Source organism: Hippichthys cyanospilos, chromosome 11 (assembly GCF_059441005.1).
Source record: "Hippichthys cyanospilos isolate Australia breed blue-spotted pipefish chromosome 11, RoL_Hcya_1.0, whole genome shotgun sequence".
Lineage (NCBI taxonomy): Eukaryota > Metazoa > Chordata > Actinopteri > Syngnathiformes > Syngnathidae > Hippichthys > Hippichthys cyanospilos.
This window is the reverse complement of record NC_142379.1, coordinates 8,007,059-8,026,722: the sequence shown is the minus strand read 5'-3', so window position 1 is coordinate 8,026,722 and position 19,664 is coordinate 8,007,059. Positions and strand designations below refer to the sequence as shown.

Here is a 19,664-nt window from a genome sequence, read left to right as displayed (position 1 = left end):
ATTACTGTGGGTGCTTGGGGAGGAGAAAGGTGAAAACACAAAATGTGTACAAGACAAAACAGCAGGCGCAATCTTCTATTCTAAGTGTTGCGAATATGAAAACAAAAATGACTACATTTAGGAGACCATTCAGTCCTAATCTTTGCATATTGTCTCCACAATTAATTTCCTCAACATGTATTAAGCTTCATTAACCCTTTTTCTGGCATCCAATCCTTTGATCTTTACATCAAAGGCATTTCACATCAAAGGGAAAGCATTGGAAGAAGACACCAGGGAGCTGAAATTTCACCCAGTTGATGACAGCAGGTCAAAGTTGAACATGGCACAACCACTTAATAATCACACTACCAAGAGTATGCCATTCCTTGGCTAAAATACCACAAAAATGATGAGGATGAAAATGATACTGCACAAATACAGCCAGCGAAACAATAAAAAAACAAACAAAAAAATGTTTCCCTCGATGAAACGTATGTATTTTTCCTTCTGACCACCACAATGCAAATTAAGATTTTACATGTTTTTTTGCAAGTCATTGGTATTTCTCACACCTTTTTACATGGAAAACTCTTTTATTACCTATTGATTTTCTAGGTGAGCGGCATGTGTCGATAACCAAAATACTTAAGCTGTGTGCTACAGCTCTTATTTACAGCACCTGCCATCCAACTGACTCTTTGCAGACTTTTGGATTTTGGACACAAGAACAACATTTGCGTTCAAGTCCAAATGTTGTCAAGCTCAGCTGTCATTTGAACCACTTATAAGTGAAGACGTGAGAGGCGGGGAAACATGAACTGGTGCTGCGGGGTGGAATGAGACGTTCCTCCACGACGTCTTGGTTGTTAGGTAGCACCACAGGCTCTTGGACAGACTCTGAACTCTGACCCAACACACGTTTTTTCTAAAAACTCACGTGTGGCGGATTTACGCCATTGGTTCCCAGCCTGGCGTTGCTGCTCAAGCATGCTACTTTATGATCTGTTTATAGACAGCTTAATGAATTTCTTCATAGTTGGAAGGCATGTTGACAGCTGTCAAATTCTTCTGAAAAGGATGCTTAAATATTTAGACATGTTTTACTAGCATTGCCTCTCTTGATTTATTTGTCTTTGTGAAACAAAGACTCTTTATGATCAAGGTACAACATATATCCGCAATACACAGTTTGGAAAATATCTCGCTGCTCTAGTTGAATTATTAAATTATCATGTAATAGTAATGAGTGTTTTATGTCCTATTTGTCAATAAAAATGTATGCAAACGTAATTAATTATAGGTGATAGATTTAAATTAGACCTAAGTAATACCTGTAGAGCAATTAAACATTTAACTTTTCGCTGGCTGACTGTTGTTTCCCGTGATTAAGATTTGTTAAGCGGTTTACGATTTAGAAACAAAATTCATTTCAATGCATCATTAATCCTGCACTTGCGGCTCCTCCGTCGTCAATGCAAACGTCACATGAAACAGCGTGGTTTCTGCTCCCACCACGCTCAGAATTATTTTGGTGACATAGGTGGCATCTTCTCCTGAGACCCAGCCTATTCATTTGTGCTTGATCTATATCTTATAAATTGTCCTAGGTACTCTATTTGCTTAGTTGAAGACATCTCAATTTTTACAATGATGTTTCATGTTTGGTAGGGTGCATTTAACTTTGTTTTCCACTGAGTTAAAATGGGCACGACATTGGACACAAATTAATAGACAGGGTCTCAGAGGGTATTAAACTAAAAAAAAAAAGCCTGAAACAAGGCTAATGGGTTTCATTTGTGATTTGACGGATTTGATGATTATTATCAAAAGCCAAGTTTGCAAATTCTTTGCATATATGCAGCGATACAATCTGTGCCCTGTGAAAAAAGAAATAGCTTTTTCAGCGAAAGCACATCAAATGTGGGATTCAGATAAGTCCCCCAACGAGCGAATGTGTCTAATTTGAGGCGTCTTTTTAAATCGTTTTGAACATGCTTTTGTTAATGTGATGAAAATCAGCCTGATCTTCATATTCTTTGTGTTTTATTTGCACTCTTACGACTTTCTGCGCATCAATATAATGCAAGTGCAGGCTTGGTGAAGCGCCTGGACCCTAAAAAAGAAACAATAAATGCAAGGTGTCTGCGCTGAGGGGTCTAATCTATCAGCAGATGTTGTGTGGGAGGACTCGACTAGCTTTGGACTTGCCATTAAATGCTTCTTGCTTGAATACTGCAATTTACAGCAAAAGGGGTGTTTTTTTTTCTCCCATCCACTCATTTCAACGCTTACTCGCACAAGATTATAGGCTCACATGCAGCTGTTCTCTCACTCTCAAGCATCGGGGAAGGTATTCATCTGCAGATAAAGCATGCAATCAATTCTCTATAAATATAGAAATTAAAGAGGGTGGGGAATGCTGTAAAATAGATGAAATACATTTAGCACACTTCAAGTCTAGTTTTGTGGTCAGGGAAGTATTTTAAATATGTTTTATCATATTTGTCTGTATAAGTATGATGTGCTGTAGTCTTCTTTAGATTGACCAGAACAGAACTATGTTGTGATACCAGTTGCTTTAAACTTTTTTTCTGAGTTTTTTTTTTTTTAGAGTACTTGGCGTTTTCTGATTCCAAGTCCAGTTTCCATCTTTTAAGTTTAGTTTCTTAGTTTAGCTTTTGAGTCCGAATCCAGTTGTAGTTTCTGAAGTTCTTTGAAGTTTTGTGTGCTTGTGTGTACATATTTTTTTCTACTTTCTTCTGCTTCTGGGTCAGATGTATTTATTTATTTATTTCAGTCATTCAAGAATTTCACTTTATTTTCCTGTATTACACAATACTTGAACTAGACAATTAAGATATTTAAGACCATAGTAAAAACAAAGCATTTAAAATATATATCACAAATGAATGAATTAAAATTATTTAAAAACAAAAGTCAATGTGAAATTAATCTACCAGTAGCTGATATATATTGAAACATCCCAAATTGTTACATCCTTGAGTAAAATGTAATTTACTCATATGAGTGGTGAAGAATAGATACCCAATGTTGCTTCACTTTTAGTAGATGGTAAATCAGCTGAAAATTGAAAGTGCTGTTGCAATGTTTAAAAGAAATTTAAAGCCTAGGGATGGGATTAGAAACCCTGTTATTTCCTTCTTGAATATTGCTCAGCACAGCTTTGTCCACAGCAACGGGTTATAGAAGCCTAATACTCAGAGGTCAAATTTACACTGTGTGCTGTGTTGAATTTTCAAATAAATAGCAATTTTTTTTTGAAAGTCTTATAGAAACACTTGTTGTCATTTGTGACACATTTTTCAGGCAGACAAACAAAAAATAAAACAGTTATTATAACTTGATTTTTCCTTGGAAGTTTCTGAAGAAAATCTATCCATATCTACAACATCTATGCTACTAAACAGTAAATGTACTGATAGCACTTTGTTTTGAGTCTTTTTTTTTTCCCCAAAAATTCTTTTCTCTGTTTCGAGAGTACTATATGACATAGAGTAGATCAATGAAAAATGTTGATGATGTTGAGAAGCCTCATTAACCACTTGAGATATTTGTTTTACTGCTCAAGCTGGTGCCCTTGGTTTAAAAATAAATGCTTAGTGCAACAGAAATATTTTTAATTTCCACTGCATCTTAAAACCATGAGTGCCATTTGGATTAGCAAAAAAACATATCAAAATAGTTCATTTTCCCATCACGGCATAGCACACAGTGAATGTGTAATTCTATATGATATGACCGGTGTTCAAACAGCTTGTACTGTAAATAACCTTCATCTGATGTTATTCTTTGACCACAGGAGAGACAACGACTGGAGACAATCCTAAACCTCTGTGCTGAGTACAACAAAGGCGAGATCACCAGCCCGGACCCTCTCAATTTTGGGAAGACAAATTTCCCGGCGGGCTTTTCAGACGGCTCAGCGCAGGGTGCATCCATCGAGAACGTCCTCGGAGGAAAATCTTCCTCGCCCTCTTTGCGTCTAACGCGGAGACAGAGGGAGAGCGATGACGAGAACCTGAAGGAGGAGTGTAGCAGTACAGAGAGCACTCATCAGGAGGTGAGGACATCTCCGGCTCCATCAGCACTGCTCAATGGCGACAAACAGGTCAGACCGAAAGCTTTGTTCACGTAAGCCCGGCATGCCGCAGCGCAACCCCAGCATGTGCAAAAATGATCTGACTCCATGCAGATTGAAGACTAATGCAAAACTGATCTTTGCAATCGTGTGTTAGTTATGCTCCGTCATAGACACAGTTCAATGACAGGATATGTCACACAGCAACATCTGATAGATCCCTAGTTGTGCTACTCAGTCAAAGGTTCACAGTACATTTTCAAACGACAGAAATACTGGCTGCTTATGTGAAATTCAGGTTGGTTTCACCAACTCTTTATTCATAATGACATTAGGTGGATTAATTTTAGAGTTATCAATAAGAAAAGAATAATTAAATAACTTGGGTCAAAACAATCTTTTGCAAAAGAGAGCACCAAGGTCTTCTGGTATTCTTGTATTGCTCGTTTTACTACAAAGATTACAAAAAAAAAGACATTACAATTCAAGTGTCCATAGTAATACCATACAAGGAATCGTTTATATCTGTGTGTGTGTGTGTTATGTGTGTGCATGCTAAAAGGTGTGCAAGCAATGTGTTTTTATATGATAGCATAGATAGTGCATATTGTATATACAATTATCCATCACTTTAATTCTTTGTATTTAGTTGTTTCCCATTATAAGTACCGGTATATATTATTTCCATTATTTTTACAAGGCAGGTGTAAAGAAATCTTATGCATATATTCTGTTAAGCTCAGTCAATACAAAGTGTATATTAAAAAAATGGGAGAGGTTCACTCCCAAAAGTATTGATCCTCTGGACATTGGATGACTGTCCAACCATAATCAAACTTTGTGTCCTCTCCTCGCAGCACGAGGATGTTTCCAGTTCAGATCGAATGGAGTTGGGTTACTTGGAGGAAGAGAGGGTTCGTGTTCTGTCGCGGCTCGATGAACTCAAAACACGGCTGACGGAGCTCGAGCAACAATACCAAGAGTCCAAACAAGAGGTAGTGAAGCTTTTGTTCCGGCAGTCATTTGCAAACACATGACATTCATACAGAATTGATGAAAGTAAAATATTGGTGTCGTATAAATCAATTGGTGTTAAACCTGGATAAAACTAAGAATCTAACTTGGTAAATTTATAAACTATATGAAATTTCATCTGATTGGATTGGGTGATTTACTGAAACTATATTCTTAGTGGTGACAATAGATGACAAGATGAATGTGGAAATATATGTTAAACATACAGTTCACAGTATCAAGATGCATAACAGTGCTAGTATTGCAATTCAAGACATCCACGAATCATCCTCCAAAAAAAGCAATCACGCTAATTCGTAATGCAAGTTATAGGGAGCACACAAACTTATTATTCTTACAAATTTATTCAAAGCAAAAGACACCATTGAACTGCTAAATGCAATAAATAAAACTACCAAGAAATACTCAGAAATTAAAGTGCTTTTGTGTGTAAGTAAGTATGTTAGTGTTTACATTTATATATGCAGAGGCCTTTTTGGACATGTTAGTGAAATTACTGTGCTGTTTTTTTTGTTTTTTTTTACTGTTATTATGTGCTCTTATTCTATTGTTCATATACTTTAAATTGCATGTATATCATTGGATGTTCAGAATTAAAAAAAAAAATCAAACTTGATGTGTGTTTTTTTTCACTTGTCCAGGCTGAGATGGAGCGTGCCTTGCTGCAGGGAGAGAGACAGGCGGAACTCGACCAGATCGAGGCGGAGACGGACATCATCAGTCAGCTGCAGCGAAAGCTCGATGAGCTGGAAATTGCCGTTCAGCGAGAGAAAGACAAGGTACTGGTTGTTTTAGAGTACTCCTTTTTCTCCACACACTTGACCAGTGCTTTTCTCACATGACATAAACCTACAGCTCTTGTTGGTTTATTGCTGTTGACGACTTCATTGTATAAGATGTTGCAAACATCTCAAAGTATGGGATACTGTAAATGTAAGATTTTTCAAGGCATTTGAGGGTCTGAAAATCGGCTTGCATGGCCTCGAGACTTTGCTGAATTTCTCGGATTTTAACAGCTGCATCATTTACATTTGTTAACACCCTCTAATCTATCTCTTCAAGTTCTCATGCTGCTTGTCTGATCCGTGTTTATTTTTTGTTTTCTCATGACTTGCATGACAGGCATTATTTCTGTTGCGCATTTGTGCTGCAAATGGGGTTAAGGAGAGTTACAGAAACTTACAGAAAAACAGCTTTTTTTCTGCCACTTTTAACACTTGGAGGACGAGAATGATTTTTGAAACACCTTTTTTTTTTATTATTGCCAAGTTCCTGTTTTCATATTTATGTCCAAGTCATCTTTGGTAAAACATATTATAAATAGTATTCAGTTTTAGTATGAGAATGATCCATCAAGTATATTTGGTATATACATTGTGTGTCCTTTTTTTTTTAAATTTGCATGGTGTGAAATTTGAGCATTGTGTGTCTCTCTCCCTCTCTCACTACTTTTTTCCTCACCCTCTCTCCACATGCCTTCACCAACCCCCTTGCCGGCCGGCCGTGCTCTGTGTGGGTGTGTGCACGATGTCTTTCTAGGAGAGGGCCAATGTTGAGGCCGAGCGTCGGGCCTTGCAGAGACTCCAGGAGAACCATGCTGAGCTGAAGAACCAGCTGCATAACTGTCCCGAATCCCTGCGCGAACAGTTGCAGGAACAGTTCAAAAGGGTGGGTCATCAGTAGAGAAGAAATCTTTTCATAATGTGGGTCCGTGTATACATCCAACATGTGGATAATTGTCACTTCTTAAATCAGGAACATGCAAATCAAATTGTCTGCCGAAAAATAATGACACCAGTGACAAAATGGTTGCTGAACTGCTAGCAGTGCCCTACATTAATATTGTCCACCATGTTTTTGTCCAAATATGAAAGACAGCCCTGCTAAGTTCAGACTAACTAGCAGTCTTGAATACTGTATGGCATTAAAACGTAATCGCAAAAGAAAAAAAAAAACTGAAAACAAATGAAGATGAAAGCTAAAAAGCTAAAAGAATACTTTGGCTTTGTAGTCTGAATGCTGAACTTTGAAGCACAGTTGACAAAGTAACCCACCCCCAACTTTGACATATCCTTTTGAAAATAACACACTCTTATGTGTTAACCTCAAAGTAACTGCTGAGGACCTTGTAGCTCACCCACGATGTGAATAAAAGTGTGTCTAAAAAGAAGTCAGGATGACACAAAGTGCAATTAGTTTTTTTTGGGGCATCATGCCTGTGAGATGGCATAATGCCTGCTTCAAACAATAATCGAGTGTTATAACATGCACTGGAGCATTGTAATGGTGTCCCACACACTGCATACAATTTCTTCATGAGAATTCCTCAGAGTGGTTTTCATGGATATGCCGCATAACACACGGTGGACGTTTTCCCCCTTTTGTGCCATACCAATATGTCAGTGCAACTCCAATATTGGTAGGGAATCATGCAAACGCTTCCTGGCAACTTCAGCTCCTGCTGAGGTATGGGGGTAAAATGTTGCTCTTGTGAATGGTCGCATTGCACTGCACACGTGCTTCTGATCTGCATTTTCCCAGCAGTTTGTCATGGCTGGCTTTTGTGTGTTAACTGCTCACTAATCAATTAACATGGACCAAGACTAAAGCCGTTCTTTGTCTTTCCTCATCCTGTTATTTAAAGGACTATTGGTTCAAAAGGGAAAAACACGTTTTTTTTTTCCTTCTCTAAGAGGATAATAATGTTGTGCATGTCAGTGACATTTTGTTTACACTCAAGACACTTTAAACGTCCATATTAAGGTCTAGCAGATTGACAGCCGCAATTTCTAAACTCGACTGCAGAATAGAAATATTTCAGCAGTTTTAGATATTAAAAATATCTTAATACAATAAAGAACTTATTGAGTTGCATTCAAAGCTACTTTTATCCAAACGTCTTGAAAAATACTGCCATATTGTTTGCCAGTGGCGCCTATCCTGTCTGAAAATGGCTTTATACTGGTTTGGTGGCAATTTAACCCAGGATGTCACATTTGGCCGTTGTTAGGATGGAGAAGCTCTGGAAGCAGGAACCAAGAAGTTTGAGGATCTGGAGTTTCAACAACTTGAGAGGGAAAGCAGCCTGGAGGAGGAAAGGGAGACAATGAGCCAGCAGTTGCTGCAAGAGAGAACAGAGTACCACAACACTGTGGCAAAAAGGAAGGTATGAGGCCTACAACATCTACCCTTATCTCTAAAGGCCATTACCTTATTGAAACAGCTAACATTTTGTGCGATTAGTCACAAATAGTATCTCCTTCAATTCTAATGACTTTTTTGAGGCGGATGAATTTGCTGTACATAGCTCGAATATCTCTCCATAAGATCAAAAAAGCTCTGGTTTAGTGATGGGGAGATGTCTCATGAAGCACTTTTGATATTATCTTTAAACCAAAAGCACCATTTAAAGGATTAAAAAAAAAAATCCAAAAGAATCATGAGGCTTAATTTTCTTCCTCTGGTCATATTGTATTATAGTTTACCAGGTGGCCCTTAAGTCCCATCGAAGTTCCATATAATTACAATAGACAAGCTATACCTTCTCTTAGCTCACAATGATGTTATTTTCTGCTTATTCAGGAAAAAGTGTCCGCTTTGGAGAACCAAGCCAACCAGTTGGGCCTCCAGGCATCTCAGGAATGCGAGCGTCTCGCCAAAGACAGGACCATCACACTGCAAATGCTTCAAAAGGTTCATGATGCATATGCTAGCTTTCTGTAGCAGTTTTGAATGTTCTTCGCTCACTGGTCTTGTTTAATAAATATTTGGGAATTACCAAATCTTTGTGGTACAGGAAAAGGAGAAGCTATCTGCTTTGGAACAAAGGTACCACTGTTTAACTGGAGGAAAGAGCTTTCCAAAGTCTCCTACAGCCATGAGAGAAGTAAGATTTAATACTGCCATTTTTCAATGAAAGATTACACCCACACCCATGAACACAAGATAGCGTGACTAATAATTGTGGTTTGTTAGTGTGCTTTTTCAGTGCTGTCTTTTTCTCCTTTTTGACGCATCGTATAAGTCTGTTTAACGCATATTCCCCTGAGTGGGTTTGTCTCTAATTTGTCTTCCGGTGTTTCTACCCTTCCTCTGTCGTCTACGTGTGTGTATGGGAAGGAGTATGTGACAGTGAATCAATTGAGTCAGATTTATGGGATGTCAAAAGTGCAGTCCTCACCCACTTCTCCACTTGACCATCTCCTGCATCCTGGAGGTGTAGATACCGCCTTCTCCTGCTTCCCCTCTTCTTCTAGCTCCTCCTTGTCTTTCCCTGTGGAGGTGTGTGCTGTCCTTTCCCTTTCACTACGCTAACTTAGAAATAGTAGAAAGTGCAAATATGACTTAAAGATGAGACTTAAGTCTATAATGTAAGCACAATGGAATATTACCAAATTCACACAGTCTACCAAGTCCTTAAAGACAGAGGACATCTTCACCTTTATATTTATTTTAAGAGTCTTCAGAAACAATGCATTCAGTTGAACATAGTCAGATAATCAGTCATCACGATTATGCCTGCGGTAGTTTGTAACTCCACTTAGAGGGATTCCACGTTTTAATTCAAACTGCAGGGGAGATTAGGTAAAACAGAACTGAACATGATAATGCTACTGTGAGAAACTGGGCCATTGCTCTCGACATGTAGACTATAGAAACCTAAAACAAAAATTCATTGACTGGAGGGTATAAACTAAGCATACTGCAGTTGATAGGAACAATGTCTTGGAGTTATTCAAGAACAAATTTCAAAGTGCAGAAAATGTTTCATCTTTCCTTTTTACTGTTTTAAATGCTTTCTAATCTGCATTATGTTCTGTCTTTATTTGCATGTCTTTTCTGTGCCGCATCTCCTTCTCTCTGCTGCTGCTGCTGCACGGTTGGCTCTGCCGTTCCAGTCTGAGGGCAGCAGGCCTCCTCTGTCCAAACTAGATTTAGAACAGTGGTACCAGGAGCTGTTGGCAGGTACCAGCCAGCTCTGGTCTCCCTCACTGGCATCTAAGTCGCTGTCAGGCCGCAGGGCCGCGCTTCAGGTAGAGGGCTCGTCTTTCTCTTTTCTATTCATCTTGTCTTTTCTGACCACTATTGGTACCTCTATTTACAAGGTTAAACCTGCAGTTTCATATCTGTTGAAAATGTAGCTCTATGTAAAACACATAAGGCCCTATTTTCAATTGAGAGCATGGATTTGGGTTGGTGGGTGGTGCGACTGAGTGGCAGAAGCCATTTACACTGGCGTTTGGAATTTCAAGCACATGTGGAGCTGGAATCAGGCGGTTTGCGCCGCCATGGGAGTGTTTAAAGCGACTTCTGTTATTAGCGACCATCACAATGGATCCTTAATACATTACAGTAGACTTATTAAACTACAGCTTCTCATACATTTTTGTACTCGTCAGGTGTTCCGCTCCAAGCTTGACAGTGATCCTCATCTAGCAAATGCTGGAACTAGTCCGCAGCAAGGAGCAGCAACATTGGGCCGCAATGCAAGCTCCAAGGTAGACAGATGTCTTCAGCAGTATCTTACTCCCTCTCATGCCGGTTATCTTTTGACCATATTTCCTGACCCCGCTTACTTTTTAGAGCCCTCTTCTAACCCCCAAAAGCTCCAGCAGCCTGCCCAGGAACTTGGCAGCCACCCTGCAGAGCATCGAGAGCAAGAGACAGCTCGCTCTGCAGCAGAAAGGTAAAGATGTGAATATCCAGATGTTTTTTTTTTCTAATAAATTCACGTAAAGTGAATGTTACGTTGATGATGAACTTAACACACCAGCATCAGGGATCGGGGATATTCGAAAGTACATCTACTGGTATCTTGCTTGGGTTTTTGTTTGAAGAAGAATAATCTGCCCCTGCTATAATTCTCTGGACACTTACAGATAGAGACAGCTTTTCAGAACAACGCCCTGTGTTTATTCAAGTAAAGCAAACATTATATTATGAAAATAAGCAAACATTATGTGATGAAAATATTGAATAATTTCGATTTATGTCCAGTTGTATCTAAATTGCAGGAGACTGGAATAAATCAGCTTAGCTCAATACTAAATTGATTTGGACAAATAACATTCAGTTAAGGTGATTTCAAAATATTGAGGTGCTTTTGTCATGACTGTTTTCCTCACCATCCTATCTACGAGGGTATTTTGAAGGATATCAGTCATCTTAACACTCCTGCATAATTTCTCCATGTCAACACATGTTGTGCTTTTCTTGCCAGCACTTCATGTGATTCAATCCTGTCTGCTGTTTGAGCAAACAAGTGGTAAAAAAAAAAATTAAAAAAAAAAAAATCAAATGAGTTTTACAAATTTTATAGTAGATCAATATGGTGAAAAAAAAAAGAAGTGATCTTAGTCTAATTTTTTGACGTCACAAAAAGCCGGCATTTGAACAGGGTGTGTAGACTTTTTTTTTTTTACCCACTGCACAGAAATAAGTACAAGTTATTTACATTTGTCTGTCTTTGTCTGCGGACTCCAGATCCTCAAACCTCCAGTCAGCCATCCATAGAGGCAAGATCAGCAGGTAGCCTTTGAAACAGCGTGACCTCAAAACTACCATGGTCTTACTTTTACTGTCTTATCCGGCAATAACAATGTTTAACCATATGGCGACTGTCGGTGGGAGTTCATTTATGCCTCTGATCATTCTTTTCCGTGCCTGGTGTGTCGGTAACTCCCTTAGATGATTATTTCATCTTCTGTCCTTGACTGTCCTGTCTTTGTTGGCGAGGAAGAAATTATGCATGTTTCGAATTTTTTGAGGTTATGGGTCACAGTGTCTCTTGACTTCAGATGAGTCTAACAAATGAAATCGCAGCAACATGATATCAAATATGTAATCAAATCTGATGTAATATAGGCAGCCTACACTGTGTGGTGCATGATTTATAGTGTGGTTCTTGTCTTGTGTGATGTTTCCGCTGCTTATATTTTGCCAGTATTGCAATAATTCAACATAGGAAGCTTTTGGGGATCCCGTTACATGTTGATCTACTAGGCTGCCTTTGATCCTTTTGTTGATGTCTGCAGAATTAACGGCTGTTTTGCTTGTAGGATAAAAGGTATATTAACAATGTTCAAAAGAAAAAATAAAATAAAACACGCTATTTCAATCACATTTTTTTAGGTCAACAAGTCATTGACGACCAGAGGCGTCGTCTGGCTGAACTCAAGCAGAGAGCAGCAGCAGAGGCTCAGTGCCAGTGGGAGGCGCTCCACGGCTCACAGCCTCACCTCATCAACCCCGCGCCCTCCTACTCCCCAGTAATGACCTACAGTCCCGCACTAAGTCACAAGTCTGCAGGGCCCCCCCTGGTCCAACACTCCATCCTTCACCACCATCCAGCATCAGCCGGAGACCAGCCTTATGACACATTGAGCCTGGAGAGCTCTGACAGTATGGATACCAGTGTGTCCACAGGGAACAACTCCGCCTGCTCGCCAGATAATTTGTCCAGGTACACTTGACCACCTCACCCGATTATACAGTACTAATCATTGGTGGCGCCAATATATGGCTACTTTTCTATTAGACAGAGCTTTGGCACAATTTTGTGGCGTTTTAAGGCATTCTCAGAAAGAATGCAAAACAGCAGTTTTTTAGCAAATTCCATTAAAATTTAAAGCTCTGTGAATAGCGTTTTGTGAGTAGCAAACCATTAATGTCTTCAATATACAGTATAAGTCCCTCAGAGGCAGTTTTACTGCAACACATTTATTAATAAAAATAGGGCCCTTTTTTTTAAATTCCATTTAAGCCGTTTTGTAAAGCATTCATGTCAGGTGCAGAGAAAAAAGCACACACAGGCACCATTTTCTGGCCTTATTTATCAGCACATTTTAATGCGGGGACTATCTGGTGTAACGTGGGTGTGCGCTTTTATTACAAAAGTGTCACAGGAGACAGAACTGTATTGGTAAAATATTTTGGATAGCTTTAATAGCACTTGTGCTTTAATTAAAAGTACACCTCGGAGATCAAAGGGCAAAATAATGAGAGGAACCCAGCATGTATCCACTCAATTAGGATCGGACCTTATTCTAATTCAGTTTTTGACACACCCATCATTCCATACATAACGATATATTATCTCATTCCATACCAAAGACAGATTTTAAACTCTTTTTTTTTTTTAAATGTCAATACCTCCAGCTGCATTTTTTATTTTTTTTTTTTCAAGTTAGGCTAGAGGAGTGGCTTATTTGGCTGGTACTAAATCAACTAACCGATGGCTTTAGTAATTGATTGATTAAGTAATCAATTTCTTCTGTACTTTAGTATTTTAGTCATTCTTACTTTAGTACTTAACTAAATATTTGATTACTTTTGTACCTAATTACCCCAAATCATCAATTACTTACTAATAGCCATTTTTAAACCCTTGAAAAACACATCTTTGAGATTAGATAATTAAACCCGTTCATAACATTATATTTCAAAGTCATTAAGAACATTTGTTGAATGTTTCACTACAGTATTTGCCTTTATTAAAATGTTAATACTGTGTTTCCGACCTCACTCTAAAAGCATTCTGTCCTCATGAATACCGTATTATGAATATTAAAAACATGCACGAGCACCTCTAATCTGATTTGAAAGGGGACAAAAAGTGGTTGTTTTTTTGTCTTTTTTTTTACCGTATTTCAACCCTGACAAGTACACTTTAACAAAGTTGCTCATTATTGCAAAAAAAAAAAAAAAAGAAAACCCCAGATCAATAGGAATGTGTATTTGTCCATCATAAGTGTTGGAGGAACGGACTCGGTGAAGATTGAAGAGATGGAAAAAATGCTGAAGGAGGCACAGATGGAGAAAGCCAGACTTATTGAGTTTCGGGTAAGTGCCGTTACGAGATTGTGTTTATGATTGCTTAGAATCACAATTCGGTGATTGATGATCAAGAATGAGGAAGAAATCAATTCTGTAAACAAGTCATTACATTCATTTCAATTGGCCTTTTTTAAAAATTGGCCTCATAAAAGTATAAATACAGTGTTGAAATTCCTGTCTAAATAAACAAGTGTTTTGACAGACACAAGGACCGCAGGGTAAAAACAAAATGTACGCATTTATTATTGTTTACTCCGGTCAAAAATATTGACTGAAAACGCTCGCCTTCAGGAACAGGAGAGCTTTGCTCGCCACCAGATGCTGGAGGAAGAGCGGAAAAGGAGGGAAGAAGCGGAGAAAAGACTGCAGGAAGAAACTCTCCATCGACAGCAGCTGGTGGAGAAGGAAGTGAAGTTGAGGGCCAAGAACTTCTCTCAGGTCAGTAAAAGGAGACGGAATTGAAAACGCAGTACTTTATTGAGCAGTTATTAAAAAAAAAACTACATGGCACATGCGATTTTCACATTGGATTCATATTCCTGCTTTTTCCCCCTTCTCGTTGTATCCTGTGTCCAGGCCCGTCCGATGACACGCTACCTGCCAATCAGGAAGGAAGAGTTTGACCTTCGAGCGCACATTGAGACATCGGGGCACAACGTGGACACCTGCTACCACATTATCCTCACTGAGAAGATGTGCAAGGGCTACCTGGTTAAGATGGGAGGCAAGATCAAGTCGTGGAAGAAACGCTGGTTCGTCTTTGACCGCCTTAAAAGGACCTTCTCGTACTATGTCGGTAAGAAGAGTTTTCTGGAAAACTCACTGCGTTATTCAGTTTGCAACCCGACTCATTTTCTCAGGCGATGTATCCAATAACCGAAATCTCATTACCAAAAAATCTACAGTGCATGCAGGAATAGTCTTTAAAAAAAAAAAAAAAAGTCATTGCACAATAAGTTTGAATTGACAACAGTATTGATACATTAAAAACTATCAATAAACATTAACTATCGAGTGAGACTTTTTTTGGTGAGATAGGGGAAGGAGTCAGCCAAATTGTAAAAAATAAATACACACAAAATGATCGCTTTGTGTTTAATTCTAAGACCTTTTGAGGGATATGATCAAAACAGTTCTTTCAACTTCAATTAGTCAACATGCACACACAAGTCTTGGAATGGTCAGTAGATTTTTAATATGATTATTTGTGTCAGATTCAAGATATTTTAGTGGCTGCAACAATTTGGGATCAGAAAATTTTACTTCCACACGGAAATATCCTGCACAAAAGTATCCAAATTGTTGTTGAAGACTTTGGTTTGTGCATCACGACATTTGGGAAGGACCGGGCATAAACCGGATTCAAATGTGCACTATAAACTTCAAATTTATTTCAGACATGTCCATGACAGACTATTTGTTTCCTCGGTATAGTCAGAATATGTACCATATTATTGGCACGATAAGGCATTCTGGATTATAAGGTGCAGCCAAACGAACGTCCTACCTAAAAAAACAAAACAAAAACGTAGTATATAAGGCGCACCGCATTATAAGGCACATGGAATCAAAGCTTCATGGAATCAAAGGTACAGTGGTGGCTGTGGCTTGCATTCTGGTATGTATCCACTAGATGGAGCTGCGCTCAAGGCAATGTCAACTCGATGATCAGAGAAGTCAGCAGTTTATGTAGCAGTCAGCACATGATGCGGTCGATATATAAGGCGCACTAGATTATAAGGCACACCGTCAGCTTTAAAATGTTTTTTTAAGGCCTTTAGGTGCGCCATATAGTGCGGAAAATATGGTATGCTCCATCCAAGTCTTCAATGTGCGGCACTGAGCTAAGGGACACTTCTGCCCTTTGAAGTTCACTGTAGGTTCCGCTTAAAGCCTATTAAAGCGCAACTTGTTTCAAGTGAGGAGGCGGATAGCGATTACTCGCTCTGTCGTTAAAATGCGAGTCGCGACAGCGCTTTCCGAGGATGCTGATTGAGATGCAGCACTTGCCCTTATTTCTTGACCTTGAGTAATAAGTAAGGAGAAGTGACACCCCCAAATGGTGAGGCTTGTTCATTCCCACTTACCACAACGTCATATTTTGGTCTTAATCAAATGAGGCTATTTGAATGCTAAACAGGTCATTAGCAGATAATAGCAGTGTATAAAGTATTCCTCGAAATGAAGCACAGCATCTCAACCAACAAGTCTTTAAGTTGGCTTGTGGAGTGTTTGTGCCTGGAGGAAGAAGTGTTGAGTTCCCTACCGGTTCCTTACTGCAGTTCTGCAGTGGCTGATGAAACAAAGTGCAATGATGTAGCAGAGTAGCGTAAGAAGCCAGTCAAATCTGAACATACAATAAGAGCAACTTTGCTTGGAAAAGACCGGGCTGAAAAGTGCTGCGCTTGTCATTTTTCATCCATCATTGCAAACATCATGAAAGTTGGACTTGTTTTCAAAAGGTGTAGCCAGTCATGATATTAATAAACAAATGACTCTCAATGAAAAGTTACGCTTTAGATCAAAGCATTCTGCTTTTTTTCTCCTTTAGACAAACATGAGACCAAGCTGAAGGGTGTGATATACTTTCAAGCTATCGAAGAGGTTTATTACGATCACCTCCGCAGCGCCACAAAGGTATGCTGTCATCTCAAACAAAACTTCATTTCCTTATTTATCTTATTGGTTATTTTTTTTCATTTCAACCTGTTCTTGCACACACCATTCTCCGCTTTTTTTCCCCCTCACATTTGCTTTGGCCGGCTGCGCTCCCGTGTAGAGGGGCTTTTTCAACTTGAATCTGACCAGTGTATGTATCCACCATACTGCCTGCTCACCTGTCTAATCTTACTCATCCCTGTGGTTCGAAAGCTGCCGGTGAATGGGAATGACTGATACCTAAAATAATCCGGTTGGATTTCTGTCAGTGTGTTTTGATTGATCTGCCAATCCTGCTTGTTCCCTTAGCCCCTCCCTCTTTTCAGGGGGTTCCACTTGAGTGTGCTATGTGTAGAATACCTGTTTATTTATTGATATGAAGCGTAAAATACATCGCAACATTTATCAAAAGGAATATTTGTTTTGTTTGTAAAGAAATAAACAGTAGTGTGAATAAAGTTTAACCATTATTTGTTCCCGTTATCATAAAAATGAAGCCTCATGAACCACTAATGATTTTTTTTTTAACTCCCGAAGATGTTTTCTTTTTAATAAAGGCTAGAGCAATGAAAATGTATTAATTGTCCACTGTATCATTATACCTTTAGTGCCACCTCGAGGAGCAAAAACTATCAAAAGTGGTTCATGAGGTTTCATTTTCCCGTTGCTGCGAGAAAGCAACAAAACATTTTATTTATTTTTAATTGTTTTTGGTATTGCAAAAGATGATTTAAAGTAGTGATGAAGAAAGAAGCTTCGTGAACCACTTGTGATATTTTTCTACTCCTCTAGATGATGCTCTTGGCTTTAATATAAAGGCAAGTGCAATGGAAACGTATTAATTTTCCGCTGCATCTTTAAACTGTGAGTGCCATCTAGAGAAGCAAAAAAAAAAAAAAAAAAATATATATATATATATATATATATATATATATATATATATATACATATACATATACATATATATATATATATATATATATGTATATGTATATATATATATATATATATATATATATATATATGTATATATATATATATATATATATATATATATATATATATATATATATATATATATATATATATATATATATATATATATATATATATATATATATATATATTGGTTCACGAGGCTTCATGAGGCTTCATCATCCAATTACCGATTTAAAGTCTGTTTTTTTCCCCCTCATTTGTCTATGCCCTTCAGAGCCCAAACCCTGCCTTGACGTTTTGCGTGAAGACCCACGACCGCCTGTATTACATGGTGGCACCCTCGGCAGAGGCCATGAGGATCTGGATGGATGTAATAGTCACAGGAGCCGAGGGGTACACTCAATTTCTGAACTGACACCACAAGTGGTGACAAGCTCACTTTCGGCAGGGACACTGTTAGACACCCCCCCCCAATTTTGTCCACAATTTCATTTCTTTTTTTTAAGTCACAAAATGTCACTGTGTCTTCATCGTCACTCATTGAAAAAGGGAGCTCCTGGAGTATACACACACACATACACTTACACTTTTCTGTATATAAACCAAAATGTACACCTTTTAAAGACTTTAGAAAGCCTTTCTATATTGCCAAATGGAGATATTTTATATTACTTTTTTTTTACTCTGTTGGAAAAAAAATTGCCAAATGTCAACAACCTATGTATTTGATTGAGCTACTATTGCTCAGTGAAAGGTACCCTTGTATTTACAATAAATAGCAAGCAGTGCTCTGCATCCTCCTCCTTACTTTGCTCATGTGATGCTCCGTTAGAACGCAGTCTTGGTTAAAAGCTGCATCTTTGGTTTCAGGTCAGCTTCAGGTAAGCGATGGGAAAATGAAGCCTCGTAAACTACTTGCTATTTTTTTTTTTAGTTGTCTAGATGGTGCTCTGGGTTCTAATGATAAAAGATAATACAATGGAAATGGATTCAATTTCCACTGCATCTTTAAATCAAGTGTTCCATCTAAAGGAGGAAAAATATCAAAAGTGGTTCACGAGGCTTTATTTACCCATCACTAGATTTCGGTACAGTATTTGAAGCCATTCAGCTTTATTCAGCGGTGCATATTAGGATATGATCGATATAGACTGTCACTTGACTTTCACACAACGTGTGTGTATTTAGATGAGTAGGTGTTCCTCAAAGCCAACATGATAAAATTATTCAATAGCTTTGAAGTTCAAGGTACATTTTTATTTGAATTTCTGAAGATGACTATTTATCGAGCTCCATGTAACTTCAACCGGAAACCTGAAGATATCTTTAAGTCTCATTCGCTGCAAACTTCATAGATTTAGTTTATTTAAACTGTGATAACTGTAGGGTAAATATTAAGTAGCAACCTTTTTTCCCCTTAAGTCTGTAGTAATTCTTCCACTTTGGCCATCTGCTTTCATACAAAGTGTTTTAAGATGCATGGTTCATTGATAGAGTCGTTGTTTTCCATCACAAAGGTTGTGGGTTCAATTCCCGGATGTTTGTGAGCATATCCAAGTGTCTTTGAGCTAGTAATGGGTAAATGAAGCCTCATGAAACACATTTGATATTTTGTTGCTCCTCAAGATGGCACTGTTGGTTTAAAGATGCAGTGGAAATGGAATGTTTCCATTGCACAATTTTTTAGCTTTAAACCCAGAGGAAAAATGAAGTGCTTATAGTAAATATATATTTTACAGGCCAAGGATAAATTAAGTTAAAGTATTTTACCACACTTATTGGTGTCAACTTATAGGCGCTTTTGTTTACAACAGGCGTTTTTGGGGTGTATATAATGCAATACAGAATAGCATTCTTTACTAAAGCTATATTCTTCAATGCGATATGTGCTCTTAACCAATCCAACAATCAAAACAAAGGAGCTATGGATTATTACTGATCACATCAGTCATCTCTCATTCAGCATCACAGCGCATTATAAAATGATTGTTATTGTAAATTGCAACTGTGGTAAACAAGGTGAATTTGTGAGTTGTCAGATCCGTCATGAATGTACTGTTGTTTGTAACAAGCATGGGAGGAGGATCTAGAACAGCGTGTTGTTGAGTAGGTTGGT

At 38.3% G+C, this 19,664-nt stretch overlaps 1 protein-coding gene across 11 annotated transcripts in view; it reads left to right on the top strand.

The window, feature by feature from the left end:
• Positions 1–18,115, top strand: part of phldb1b (pleckstrin homology-like domain, family B, member 1b) — a 57,472-nt gene extending 39,357 nt beyond the window's left edge. For 3 of the 11 annotated variants that reach the window (XM_088427440.1, XM_088427436.1, XM_088427446.1), the window contains 19 exons: positions 3,803–4,111; positions 4,939–5,076; positions 5,758–5,895; positions 6,656–6,784; positions 8,127–8,282; positions 8,699–8,809; positions 8,913–9,002; positions 9,236–9,397; positions 10,015–10,149; positions 10,516–10,614; positions 10,700–10,802; positions 11,600–11,644; positions 12,248–12,578; positions 13,867–13,957; positions 14,243–14,389; positions 14,528–14,747; positions 16,503–16,588; positions 16,731–16,760; positions 17,823–18,115. In XM_088427440.1, the coding sequence (XP_088283566.1) occupies positions 3,803–4,111; positions 4,939–5,076; positions 5,758–5,895; positions 6,656–6,784; positions 8,127–8,282; positions 8,699–8,809; positions 8,913–9,002; positions 9,236–9,397; positions 10,015–10,149; positions 10,516–10,614; positions 10,700–10,802; positions 11,600–11,644; positions 12,248–12,578; positions 13,867–13,957; positions 14,243–14,389; positions 14,528–14,747; positions 16,503–16,588; positions 16,731–16,760; positions 17,823–17,963 (2,661 nt within the window). In that variant the 3' untranslated portion in view covers positions 17,964–18,115. The remainder of the gene's footprint in view (positions 1–3,802; positions 4,112–4,938; positions 5,077–5,757; positions 5,896–6,655; positions 6,785–8,126; positions 8,283–8,698; positions 8,810–8,912; positions 9,003–9,235; positions 9,398–10,014; positions 10,150–10,515; positions 10,615–10,699; positions 10,803–11,599; positions 11,645–12,247; positions 12,579–13,866; positions 13,958–14,242; positions 14,390–14,527; positions 14,748–16,502; positions 16,589–16,730; positions 16,761–17,822) is intronic. The other 8 variants (XM_088427439.1, XM_088427442.1, XM_088427438.1 and 5 more) reach the window with 8 other exon arrangements.
• Positions 18,116–19,664: the final 1,549 nt, after the last annotated feature.